This window comes from Manis pentadactyla, chromosome 9 (genome assembly GCF_030020395.1).
Source record: "Manis pentadactyla isolate mManPen7 chromosome 9, mManPen7.hap1, whole genome shotgun sequence".
NCBI classification, from domain to species: Eukaryota; Metazoa; Chordata; class Mammalia; order Pholidota; family Manidae; genus Manis; species Manis pentadactyla.
This window is the reverse complement of record NC_080027.1, coordinates 8,955,821-8,969,265: the sequence shown is the minus strand read 5'-3', so window position 1 is coordinate 8,969,265 and position 13,445 is coordinate 8,955,821. Positions and strand designations below refer to the sequence as shown.

General features: G+C 55.8%; 1 protein-coding gene and 1 long non-coding RNA gene across 6 annotated transcripts in view; one reads left to right on the top strand and one right to left on the bottom strand.

The window, feature by feature from the left end:
- Window positions 1–13,445, bottom strand: part of LOC118907337 (uncharacterized) — a 209,454-nt gene that overhangs the window by 89,003 nt on the left and 107,006 nt on the right. The gene's annotated exons all lie outside the window — the stretch shown is intronic.
- Window positions 1–13,445, top strand: part of KCNQ1 (potassium voltage-gated channel subfamily Q member 1) — a 324,142-nt gene that overhangs the window by 250,146 nt on the left and 60,551 nt on the right. For all 4 annotated transcript variants that reach the window (XM_036875806.2, XM_036875805.2, XM_036875803.2 and 1 more), the window contains 3 exons: window positions 3,437–3,531; window positions 4,334–4,380; window positions 5,649–5,710. In XM_036875806.2, coding sequence (XP_036731701.2) covers window positions 3,437–3,531; window positions 4,334–4,380; window positions 5,649–5,710 — 204 coding nt within the window. The remainder of the gene's footprint in view (window positions 1–3,436; window positions 3,532–4,333; window positions 4,381–5,648; window positions 5,711–13,445) is intronic.

The following is a 13,445-nucleotide window of genomic DNA, read 5'->3' as shown; positions in this document are numbered from 1 at the left end:
GGGGGACTGTGCCGGCTGGACCCGAGCTTCCTGGGGCTGCTCCTGAGGCCTGGGGCACCAAGCAGAGCAGAAAGAGCCCTCAGGCTCCTGGCAGGCCCAGCTCGGGGGTGACATGAGCGGCTTCCAGCTCAGGACAGAGATTGTCCTCAGCAGACAGGCACCCACCGTGGCTGCAGCAGGTTTGGGCACTGCCAACCTGTCTCTGAAGTACAGGCCAAAAAACTGCCTGCTGGCATCGGCGAGGACCCTGCCCTCCCTTCTGGGCCAGGGTCCCCTTTTGGCCATAGGACACAGGTGAGGCTGCCGGTGGCCTGGGAGGCCTCTGCTAATAGCCAGGTATTGCCCCTTCCCTTGCTCTCTGCCTCTCCCCTGTGCACAGGACCACTAGGGGGCCTTGCATAAAGGGTCCCTCGAATGGAGGTTCTCTGGGGAGCTTCCTCGTCTGCCTTCGTGAGGTACGGAGGCTCTCGAGCCAGGCCAGGGACCGGAGCTGCCTCCAGCTTCACCAGCTGGCCCTCACTACCAGGGGGCACCGTGGAGGCCTCTGGGGAGGAGGGACCCACCGAGGTCGGGCAGTGGAGGGAGCCCCTGGCAGTGAGGAGCTGTGTGGGGCCGTGAGGGCGGCCCCCACCGGGTACCAGCTATCAGGGGTGCTCCCCTCCCTCACAGCAGCCGGGCCATCTGCCGGCGTCCTCACCCCCGATCTGGCCTCAGGGGCTGCAGACACGGTGGGTGGCCCCCCTTCCTGCCTCGCTGGCCGATAAGTGCCCAGCCAGCCGCCCCTGTGTCTGGCCAGAGGAGCCAGAGCCTCTTAGCCCTTCAAGTTTGCCTTGAACTCCCATGTCCACCGTCGGTCAGTCTGGACAACTCGGCATTATCTCGGCTCATCTCAGGCTCCCGCTCGCTGCCGCCAGAGGAAATTAGCTCTGGAGAGAAAGCTGAGATGATCTCTCCCACCAGGCTCCAGGCAACCACTTGACAGAGGCCTCCAGGGGCACTGACCAGACCCTGGGGGTAGCTCCTCAGCTCCAAGATAAGTCTCAGGGGGCCTGGGACCCCAGCGGGCCATGAGTCCTGGGTGTCGCCGGGCACCGCTGACCCTCTGTGGTCTGCGCCCTGGACGAGGTGAGGCAGAGGAGGCCCAGCTCACTGGCCCCGCCCAAGAGCCCCGCTCCCCACTCCTGTGCAGACTCTGGCACACGCACACTCCATGCTCTCACTCCCACCCACACTGGTCACTCACGCTCACATCCTTTCACAGGCACGTTTGCCTACATTGGGGCACACAAGGGCTTCTAACACTCAGATGCCCCATTCACCTGCATTCAGTGGCCTGTGACCTCCCAGACAGTGGGGGGAGGCCAGCACAGGGACACAGCCCACCCCAGGCCGGGCCTGTACCACCTTGCACTGTGGACCCAGCCAGTCCCCCAGCCTGCCCAGGCCCCACCGGCGTGCCTGGAGGTGCCGCATGTCTCGGCCCTCTGGCCCACGGGGACTGGCTGCCGTGACCCAGGGCCACCAACGGTGTGAGCTGAGGAAGAGTTCCCACACTGGCCCCAGCTGGCTCAGGACTCCCTGGCCTCCCTCACCCATCATCTCACTTTACCCGCCTCCCTCCCTGGCAGCCAGAGCGAGGCAGGGCTCAGCACCCCATTTTATAGAAGGAGAAACTAAAGCCTGGGGACATTGCTAGCCTATACCTACATGCTGTCCTCATTGCTGTTTTTGTGACTGTCACTAAGTGGAGTTTGGGGAGAGCCAAAGGGTCTGCCTAGAGTCCCATCCCATGCCTGACCCTGTTAGCCCAGGGTGGGTCCTGGCATGTGGGCCATGAGGTGATCTAGGTGGCCCTGGTGTCCAGGTGGGCTCCGGGGGTGGTAGGTCCTTCTGCCAGGAGCACTGCTGTGGTGTGGGAAAGGTGGGCTCCATCCCAGCCCCTCAATCTCAGGGTCCTGTCTTTAGACCCCAGAGATGGGCTGCATGTTTCCCACAAGGGCCCTACCTGGTGGATCCTGTGAAGGGCAGGAACCCCTTGGATTTTGGGGGCCTTGCCCCTGGTAGGAAGGAGGCCTCTGCCCTGCCTTGGAATTCCTGGGGCCAGGACAGTGTTTGGGGGAGGTTGCAAGAACTCTGCCAAGCTACCAGCATCATGGCAGAGCCAATGGGCGTGTCAGAGGGTACCTAAAAATCTGAAGCAGGACCCTGTCCTGGAGGGCAGGCAAAGGTGACCACACTCTCAGACCGGGGTAGCCCCAGTCTGGTGCACCCTAAGGAGAGGTATGCTTCAGGTGGCAGGGAGGATGTGTTCCCAGGACCCTGCAGGGGGGAACAGCACTGACCCTTGGTGGGCATTGGAACCTTGTCCCCGCTTATCCGTGACCCAGGCTGACCCCACTGTTCCCAGCTGTCTGGCAAGTCACAGGCCCTTCATGCTCCAGCAAGAGGCAGTGATCCCCAGCGCACCACTAATGTGGGCTCTTTGGTGCTACTGAGGATGACCCTGGCTCCACCCAACCTGGTCTCCCCAGGACCCTTTGGGTAGAAGGGCAGAAGTTCCCTGGCTTGCCTGTGGGGGGGATGGGCCTCCTGGACCATCAAACCCCGACTTGGCCAGCCTACTGATACCTGAGCAGGAACCCCAGCCTGAGGCTCCTGGGAACAAGGCCATGAATGTGGCTTGAGGTGTTGCTGACATCAGCATAGGAAGCCTCATTCTCTTTGTTGTGGTTTCTGGTGATTTCACCTGAGCCCAGGATGCATTTATGGGCTCAGAGCTGGCAGTGAGCCTGGGTGCCCTGGGGTCACCCGCTGTGCCCTGCATGGCCCAGGCCTGCTGTGAGAGAGTCCCTCTGCCCCATAAGCCTCAGAACCCCAGGGGGCAGCCTGTCCCCAAGAGCAGGTACTGCAGGCTGAGACTGTCACCTGGGGCCACCACTGCCTGGCAATGAGGACTGCTTGGGAAGTGTGCATGGCAGTCCACTTCCCCACCCTCAGAATAGGGGGTATGCCTGCCAGCAAGTGTGTGGGGGTCAGCTTGGGGCCCAGCTGGGGGTGGCTGTGCAGAGCCGTGCCCCCCCAGCCAGCACCTAGCAGCCGACCTGTCCCTCCTGGTCCCTCAGCTGGCCCAGCTCTTCCAAGACCAGGGACTGGGAAGGGACAGTGGGCAGGCCCCTGTGAGTGAGTGGGCAAGAAGCTGAAGCCCAGAGAGGCCAGGCACCGGCCCAGAGTCACCCAGCCCCAGGGGCCAAGCCCAGGGTAGTCAGGCCACTGACAATGAGCCAGCCACTGAGTATGTGCTGGGCCAGACCTGCCCCGTGCCCCCATACGGGCAAGCTCCTTCCCCAAGACCCCTTGAGGCAGGCACCTTCACCATCTGCTTTGGCACGGTGCCAGCAGTGCAGAGTGGGGTGACTCATGTCTTCCTGGCCTGCAGCAAGCACGGAAGCCCTACGACGTGCGGGACGTCATCGAACAATACTCCCAGGGCCACCTCAACCTCATGGTGCGCATCAAAGAGCTGCAGAGAAGGTAGGCACAGGCGGGCATGGGGCAGGGGGTGCAGAGTGGGGGCGGGCGAGGAAGTATGGCTCCCTCCCCACTCCGGGGCAGCAACCGGGGCCGCACTGCCCACCTCTGCTCAGACTGCACACACCCTCCCTATCACTTCTGACCGAGGCCCAGCCCTGCCTCAGGAGACACCCACCAGGGGAGACCCTGCCAGGCACAAGGTGCTTCCCACCCCCGGGGTCTCCCCATCCTGGACCTGGAGCTGGGGAGCTTCCATGTTCGGCTTCCGGCTTGAAGCCGGGAGGGCTTGCTCACACTGGGACCAGCTGCACCTCCACGGTGGGCTAGCCTGGGAACAACCTAGCTCTGTGTGTCACAAGGTCCCGCTGGGAGACTGCCCGGGGCTGCCCACGGCCAGGGGTCCAGGCTGCCCTACTTCACTGACCTGCTGCAGGAATGTGAAGCCCGCCCAGCTCGGCGACCTGGCCTCACCCCGGAAGGGCTCACTCCCGGGCTGCCTCTCCCAGCCGGTGAGGGCTCCTGGCCTGGGCTGTTCATGAATGGGCACTCTTCGGACTCTGCCTGGCCACTGCCCCTCACCTCAGAGCCGCTGCCCAGCCCCCTCGGGAACACGGGTCTCTGGGGCCTGGGAGGCACCTGGCAGGTCTGTGAATGGCAGTGGTGGGTGACTCATGTCTTCCTGGCCTGCAGCAAGTGCGGAAGCCCTACGACAAGGCCCCAGAGGGACTGGGTGTCTTGTATTGCTGGGCACCACAGCCCCTTTGCCCAGGCTGAGTGTGAGCTCATGTCCGTCTCCCCCCAGGCTGGACCAGTCCATCGGGAAGCCCTCCCTCTTCATCTCTGCTTCAGGTGGGTTTCTGCATCAAGGCACCTGGGCACAGTGGCCCATGCGGGACCCTTCCCCTGCCCCTCCACCCACGCTAGCCTCTCCCCACCATCAGACCGGACCATCAGGGCCTTGGAGGCACAGGACACAGCAAAAGCCAGCAGAGGGGGTGGGTGGTGGTGGCAGGTAGATCCCACCCTAAACAAAGGTGGTTTCGAATGCACTTTATAAAGGAATTTTCAGTTAGTGCAAGACCCCGCCCAACCCCGTGGATCCCCTTAAATGGCAGCTTTTCCAGGCCATAGAGGAATTAGGTGCGCATCCATGATGGACATTCTGGCAGGACGGCACGTGTTGGAGGGCGGGGGCAAATGGCCAGCCTAGGACTCAAGGGGCCACTGGCATGGCAAGGGCGGTGCTATTCTCCAGCTCTGACTCCTTGCGTCCTCTGGACCAGGCTATGGGTCACACCAGGGCCAGGCCAGGTCATTGGGGTTGCCCCAGCCCAAGTTCAGGTGGGAGCCACGGCTCACACAGGGGCCGGGATGGCAGGGGCAGCCGGGGCAGCAGGCATTCCCCAGGCCTAAGGGAGGCCAGGGCCTCCTGGGGGCAGAATGTGCAGGCAGACCTCGGAGGTTCCAGACCGCAACGCCCAAGCAGCGAGGCAGTCACACGAACGCTTGGGTTTCCCAGTGCGTATGAAAGTTATGTTGACGCTATATGTAGTCTATTAAGCGTGCAGTAGCATTGTCTGAAAAACAGCATATATACTTCAACTTAGACACACTGTCTTGTTAAAACACGCTAGTCACCATCTGAGCTTTCAGAGAGTCACAATCACCAGTCGCAGATCACCCTAATAAATACAATAATAATGAAAAAGTGTGCAATATTGCAAGAATAACCAAAACATGACACAGAGGCGCAAAGTGAGCAAATGCTGTCGGGAAACATCACCCACAGGCTGGCTCGACGCAGGGCTGCCGCATACCTTCAGTTGTGAAGCACAGTAAACAGAGCACAATGGGTGGAGGTGCCCTGTGCGGTGGACGGGCACCATGCCACAGCTTCCGGGGCAGGCCCGTGCCTGTCCTGCTCCAATGGGCTCTCAGGTCGCAGGACTGGAAGTCTAGGGCACCCTGGCCGCCCCACCCCTGCACCTCCCAGGGCGCCCTCCAACCCCAACGACCCCACCCCTCATCACCCTTCTCCCTGAGCCCAGCCGGGGTCACCCGCCCTGCCCTCGTCCACCGCCAGCATGCACATCCCTGATTTCCTGCTCTTCCCGCAGAGAAGAGCAAGGACCGAGGTAACAACAGCATCGGTGCCCGCCTGAACCGGGTGGAAGACAAGGTAGGCACGAGGGGGGGCCATGCTGTTCCTGAGGCCTGTGGTCTGTTCTTGGGGCCACTCCAGCGGTGCTTCTCTCCCGGTTCTTCCCTGAGCTGTGGGACAGGACGGTACCTCAGGGTGTGGCGGGTCCCCCACCCGGCCTCCCTCCCCCTGGGCTCAGTGCAGCCCACGTGACACCAGGGCTTCCTGAGGTGGGGCTCACACCCACTCTCCCACGTGGCTGAGCACCAGCCCCCATGGGAAGGACAGCCTGAGGCCAGGCCAGGCTGGTTTGTAGACCCCTGACAAGTGGCATCTTTACTGGCAGGTGGCACTGGGTGGCCACAGGCCCCTCCCCAGAGTCCCTGAGAACCACTCAGCACATGCAGGTGGGCAGCGCCACGCATGGCTGCCTGTGACTCCCTCAGCCCCAGCCATGGGCACTTGGGGACATCAGAGGTACTGAGGGTGGCACAGGAGTACATATGGCAGGGAGTTGGGGCCGTGGGCTCCAGGAGCTTCCCTGGGGAGTGGGAGGTGGTGTGTCGGCCCTGCTGGGCACCCAGGTGGCACATAGGACCTGGGGTTCCTTCTCTGAGCTGTGGAGGCCCCTGCTCCCTCTGCTCCGGGGTGCCGGCCCCGTGGCTCAGTCACCAGGATGCCCCCCCACCACGGCCATGCCGGGCTCTGTGCCTGCTGTGGCCTCTGGGCACAGGAGCCTCTTCCCAGGGTGTCCCAGCCACCGGAGGACGTTTGCCAAGCCTGCCGCCCTCTGAAAGCTTGTGGTTTGCAGCGGGCGCTGCCTCGCAGAACAGTTTGCCCGTCTACATGGACTTTATCTGAAAGTCGCTGGGAGGCTAAAAATAGAGGAATTTCGGTTGGGCAGGGCTGGCGAGGCACTCGGTTTCCCTGTTCCCTGGCAACGCCTGGGTCTGGCCCTCGTCCACCCTGGCTGCAGCTGGGTGGGCGGGATGGGGCACAACTCCAGTTCCCGCCCCACCCGCCCCAGCTGGGCCTGCAGGATCCCCTCCCCACCTGCACAATCTGCCCCTGGCCAACGGGCCCTGAGGCCAGTAAACGGGGATCCTGCAGAGAGACGGAGGCCACTGTCCCAGAGCCTGTGGGGGCCCTCACTTCGGGCCTGGCCCCCTTGGTCAGCGCAGACCCAAGCTGGGCTGGTGCCAGCCTGCTCTCAGGCAGGTGGCCCAGCAGTAGGTGTCCCTGTTTAGCAGGATGAGATGGGGAGAGGTCAGCTCAGCAGGCTGGCTGGGATTGGAGCCCTGGGGGCCCGGGCTCTGCCAGGCTGATGAATGAGAGCTCTCCTCGGCTCTCACTCTCCTCTACGGGAGAGACCAGGGCCTGGTCTGGCACACCCCTCAAGAGGCAGTAGGCAGCCATGCCCACTAGAGCATGCTGGGCACCCTGTGTGGGGGCTTGTGGACATCAGAGGAACGGACCCAGGCCCCCACCCCGACCTCCTCGCCCAGCCCTGGAACCCTGGCCACAGCAGCTTTTGCTGACCAGCCCCCACTGGCAGGATCATGCTGGCACCTGAGTGCAGGAGCCTTGGGCCCCCCAGCAGCCCCAGGAGCAGCCCCACTGTCCCGTCTTCCACCACACGCGCTCCCCCCTCCTGCAGCCCCTGCCCTGCTGTGCCGAGCTCTTTGTGTGGCTCTGCCCACTGCTTCTCTGCCCAAAACCACTCCTTTAAACCCAGACCAAGCCTGGTGTCCTCTGAGGGCCACGATGGGCAGGAGACAGGGCCCCGGGGCAGTGCCCCGCCCAGACTAGAGTAGTGGCCATTGGGTAGCTGCAAGGACCTGAGACTGGGGCACGGCCCTTGGTCAGCCTTCAGTGGGCTGGGCTGAGGTGGGACCAGCACTGGCCTTGGGAATCACATGCCCATACTTCTTAAGATCTGAACAACAAAGGGAAGAGTTTTCTGGAGCCCTTGATCCCTGGGGACATGGTTCACGAGCAAAGCCCCCAGTGGCTCTGTGCCCAAGACAGGGGCCATTCCTGGGGTGTGAGCACGTGGAATGCTCTGCACGCACAGTGCTCAGGGACGCCGCTTCTCTGCTGTGTTCTACTAGAGAACTTGCTTGGTCTGGGCGAGGGGGTCACCTGCTTGGGGTGGGAGGTGGTGAGCGGCCCGTGCTGCACGGTGGGTCTCAGCACCTGCTGTCCACCCAGGCGCCGATGGAAATGTGCTGGACCTGGGCAGAGGCCACCATGGGCTGGTGTCCTGCTCAGCCTGACTGGCTGCTGCCTCACAATCAACTGGTGCCCTCCTCGGGGACAGACCCTGGGAAAGCGCCTGGCCAGGCCCAGAGGGCACAGTGCTATGTCTCAGCCCCATGTTATCACTGCAGCCATCAGGGCCATAAACAACCCCCACGCAATCTGCTGATTGTGGGGAAGCTGGGACAGGAAATGGAGCCTCCGCTGGGCCTCAGAACCAGGCAGATCTACAGTGGCACTGCCAGCCCCCCCGTCAGCCCCAGCCAGAGCCGCTGGGCTTTCTCCCACCCACAGGGTGGGCCTGGGGCAGGAGCGGAGCCTGGCCCCCACCTGCTTCCTCGTCTCAGTCAGGCCCGAAGCTGGGACAGGGGTCCCATCCCAGGCCGGCTCACTCAGCGGCAAAAAGAGGGGCTCAGAGAGGCGTGGGCAAGGGCCTCTTGGGGTGCACAGCCACATGCCCCTACTCTTAGGAACAGATCATTCTGAGGGTCAGGGATCTGGGCTGTCCACTTTTTGGGGTCATCATTGGGTAGGCCAGCTCAGCTTGTCCAGGGGCGCCCCATTTCCCTGCAAGGGATGCCCCTATGCTCATGTCCAGGCCAGTGGCCACAAGCTCACACTTCCTGCTCACCGGAGTCCTGCAGCCTGGGCCACTCTTGCTTGGCAGTGGGACGCCTTGCTCCAACGTGGCCCCCACCACCTGTCCCCAGAGAACTCTGCATGCCTGTCCAGGCCCGGCCTGGCTGTTCAGACCCACCTCGGTCCCGGGGTGTAGACAGCAGAGAGCATTCCCACCGTGCTGCCAGTGCCTCCGGGGCTTCACCTGCAGACATTCAGGAGCCCACTCCCCGCACCTCAGACCCACTCCCACCCGCCTCCCTTTCCTAGTGAAGGAGAAGGTGTAAGCCACTCCGTGTGCTTCTTAAAAGTGGCCAGAACTACCACACATTTCTTCACATTGTCTTCTTTATTCTGGAAAGGACTCTTATTTGCCCAAATAAATCCTTTTTAACAGTTGGAGAAACCAAGGCCCAGAGAGGTTGAACGAATGCCTAAGGTCACACAGCCAGGCAGGTGACGAACTGGTCCCTGTGGAGCCACAGACGGTGGGGAAATGAGCTGGGCAGAGGCAGAGGAAGCCAGACAGGGTCCCATAAACACACGTGGTCTACTCAAAAAGAGGCCAGGCCTGAACACTGAGGGCCAAGGTGGGGGTTGGGGGGCAAACAGTAAGGTCTGTGGGGTGGGATTCAGGGGGACTGCACAGATTCAGACAGTTGGTGGCTGCCTCACCAGGCCTGGCACAGGAGGCCTGGCAACACTGGCCCGGCCAGTCCCCAGCTCCAGGCCCTCAGTCCCCGGGCCCTAGCCCCTGCCCTGCCCTGGCTGGGCTGCTAGGGAGGCGGGCATCCCCTGGTTCTCCTGGGACTCAGTGGGGAAGAGGGCTGCTGCAGCCTTCCTCCCTTGTGTGTATTCTTAGCTCGGCGCCCCCCCAACCCCCCTCCCCGGGGACCTGCGGAGTGTTTACGTTGAGCCGGGTTTATTCTGCAAGCTCAGCTCCTGCTGCTCTTGCTGATAGGAGGAGCTCAGTAGGCCGGGAGAATTTCTTTCTTCTCTGTTTTTGCCGGAAATGTTCATGGCTTAGAACTGCGCTGAGGAAAGTCCTGGGTTTCCAGGCCCCGTTCTGAGGGTGTGGGTGGAATGGACCCCCACCACCCAACCCTCCTTCCACTACCTCCTGGCTGAGCATGGCTTTCTCCTGGACAGGAGTGTCCTCAGCCCAGGACCCCACCACCATCCCTCCCCAGGCCCTTCTGCCTCCCCTTTGGAGTGGGCAGCAGACCCTATTACCCAGGACTTGGTGTCCACCCAGACACTGCTCCTCCTGGTCTGTCCCTTGTTCCAGAGGGGCCCCCTGTCTCCACAGGCCTCCGAGCAGGCCCCCGAGTCATTGATACCCCACCCATTTCCCCACTCGCCCATCAGGGCCACCTGGAAGCTGCTCACCCCTTTACCCAGCCCCACTCCCTCTTGCTGAGTTCAAGCCTTTATCATCTTAGATTATTTTTCTAGTCACCTGTGTGGTCTCCAGCCTGTCCCCCACCCTTAGCCAATCCTTCACATTGTGTACTATTTCCTGAGCACTGCTGACATCTGCTTGCTAATATTTTCTGTAAAATTTTGGTGCCGATATCTGGGTGTGAGATCCATACATAACGTAATTTCCCCTCTTACACGGTCCTCATCAGGTATGGGTATCAAATTTATGTAAGCCTCATATAAGGAGTTAAGAAGTGGGCCTTCTCTTTCTAGAATATCTTGTTTAGGATTAGAATTTTCTCCCCTTTTGAATGTTTGGTGAAACTTCAAGGTACAGCCATTTATACCTGGTGTGTTTTTTGTGGGAAGATTTTTCATTCTGATTCAATGATGTCAGTGATTATGAGACTGTGCATGTTTTCCATCTCTTCTTGTGTCAGTTTTGTTAAGTTGTATATTATAGGAATTTGTACGTTTTACCTTAGGTTTCAAATTCTTTAGCATTTATTGTCACTTCCATGTCTGTAGTATTGGTAATGAGGTCCCTTTTTTATCGCCGGTTTTGTTGATTTGTGTCTTCCCTTTTTCCATTGCCCGCTATTTGCCAACCTCATGAATATTTTCAACAAACTTGCATTTTATTGATCCTGCCTGGTGGATGTTTGGTTTCATCCCAGGCATGTCTCTTCACTTGGCCTTAATATATTGTTCTTTTCTCTAACTTCTCAGGTTGGATGATTATTAATTTTCAGATTTTCTGGGTTTCTAAGGTGTGCATCCAAGGCTATACATTTTCCCTCTAAATACCACTCAAACTGCATCCCCCACACATTGATATATAGCATTTAACTTTAATGTTTATTCACTTAAACATTTTTCTAATCTCCATTATGATCTCTTATTTATTCCAGGACATGACTTTTGTCACTGTTGTAATTGGGAGAGCCTTTTTTTCCTAATGTTATTGTTCTGATGTCAGAGAGAGTGATGTATATGATATTAATCCTTTGAAACATTTTGAAATATGCTTTATGGCACACTATGTAGTCAGTTCCTGTAAGTGCACCCTCTGTCTTTGAATACTATGTGTATTCTGTATTTGTTGGGGGCAGTGTTATATTTGTGGTCATTAGAACAAGCCTGCATTTGTTTTGTTGACATTTATATGCTCACTGGAATTTTTTTTTTTTTTTAGGTAAGCAATGAACATATATTTGTGAGAACATACTATACTAGAAGTATGACATCCTATATGAAAAATGTTATAAGCAATATTTGATTATAGGCATTTGGTGAGAGAAATAAAAGGACTTGAAAATCAGAGAAGTCTCTGTAGGAAAGGTGGGATTGTACATAGATCCTGATAATAGCAAAATGATGAAAACTGTTTATAGCCAATTCATCAAACCAGCATATTGACTGTTCAGTGTTCTGAGGTACCTAATTATAAAGACTGAAAGCAGCATTTATAATTTATCTAGTTGAGGAATTTTAAGTTCTATCAGGCCTAACATCTACTTTTTTTTCCCTTTTAGCTCTGTTTTATTTTTCACGTACAAAAAAATGGAAGTTTGAAAAATCTTGCATCCTTTATTCCCTACTCAGGTATTCACTATACATGATCATATTAATGGACATGAGAAGTCTTGAGTAGAAACCTTTCAAACTGGTTAGCAAGGCAATTCCCAAACTTTACTGCCTTTGGAATTCCCTTCCTCTGATTTCTTTTTTCTTTTTCTTTTTCTTTTCTTTTTTTTGAGAGGGCATCTCTCATATTTATTGATCAAATGGTTGTTAACAGTTAACAACAATAAAATTCTGTACAGGGGACTCGATGCACAATCATTAATCCACCCCAAGCCTAATTCTCATCAGGCTCTGATCTTCTGAAGCACAACAAACAAGTTCTTACATGGAGAACAAGTTCTTACATAGTGAATAAGTTCTTACATGGTGAACAGTGCAAGGGCAGTCATCACAGAAACTTTCGGTTTTGCTCATGCATTATGAACTCTAAACAGTCAGTTCAAATATGAATACTCATTTGGTTTTTATACTTGATTTATATGTGGATACCACATTTCTCTCTTTATTATTATTATTTTTAGTAAAATGCTGAAGTGGTAGGTAGATACAAGATAAAGGTAGAAAACATAGTTTAGTGTTGTAAGAGAGCAAATGTAGATGATCAGGTGTGTGCCTGTAGACTATGTGTTAATCCAAGCTAGACAAGGGCAACAAAACATCCACGGATGCAGAAGATTTCTCTCAGAACAGGGGGGGTGAGGTTCTAAGCCTCACCTCTGTTGATCCCCAATTTCTCACCTGATGGCCCCCCTGTGACTGTGCCTGTCTTAGGTTGTTCCTCCCTTGAAGAATCTTGCCCGTCTCTGGCTCACTGGAATATTTTTATCTACTTGATCAATCATTACAGAGATGTGTTAAAAGTACAACTAGAGTGGACAATTCATCTACTTTTTCTTACATTTTTGCCAATTTTTACTGTTTTTAGATCTTACAGTTAGGTATATTTAATGTTTAAATTTTTATACATTCACTGCTGGAGTCAATGTTTTACAATTATATAGCACCCTCTTTATCTCAAGCAGTGTATCAAAACTAAGTTTTAGAACATTTTCAACCCCCCCAAATGCCCTCAGTTTCATTGCAATTATTGCCAGCTCCTACCCCCAGCTACAATCTGATCTGTTTTCTGTCTCTATATTCGTAAATTTTCATAAGCCTAGAAGTGTGCCTTTTCTGGATGTTTCCTGTGAATGAAAGTACACAACATGTGGTGTTTTGTGTTTAGCTTTTTCACATGGCATAATGTTCTTGGGGCTCATCTGTGTGGCACCATGTATTTCTTCCCTTTTTCATGCTGAATAGTATTCTGTGGTGTGGATGGACCACATTTTATTTATCCATTTGCCAGTTGATGGACATCTGGATTGTTTCCAACTTTTGGCTATTAGGGGTAAGGCCGCCGTGAATTTTTATCTACCAGGCTTTGTATGGACATATGTTTTCATTTCTCTTAGTTAGGTTCCTAAGAGTGGAATTGATAGTTCATATGGCAACTTTCTAAAAAGCTTCTAAGTTGTTGGCCAAAGAGTCTGGAGCATTTTGATTTCCCACCAGTAATGTGCAAAGCATCCACGTTCTCCATATCCTTGCAAATCCATGGAATGGTTGGCCCGTTTCTATTAGCTATTCTAGTGAGTGTGTCATGGTATCTCATTGTAAGTTTGATTTGCATTTTCCTAATCACTAATGATGCTGAGCAACTTTTCATGTGCTTATTAGCCATTCATAGTCTTCTTTAGTGCCTATTTTCTAATTAAGTAGTTTGTTCTGTTATTGAATTGTAGGAGTTGTTTATATGTTCTGGATACAAGTCCTTTATCAGATGTATGACTTGCAAAGATTTCCTCCCATTCTGCGGCTGCCTTTTCATTTTCTTAATCGTGTCTTT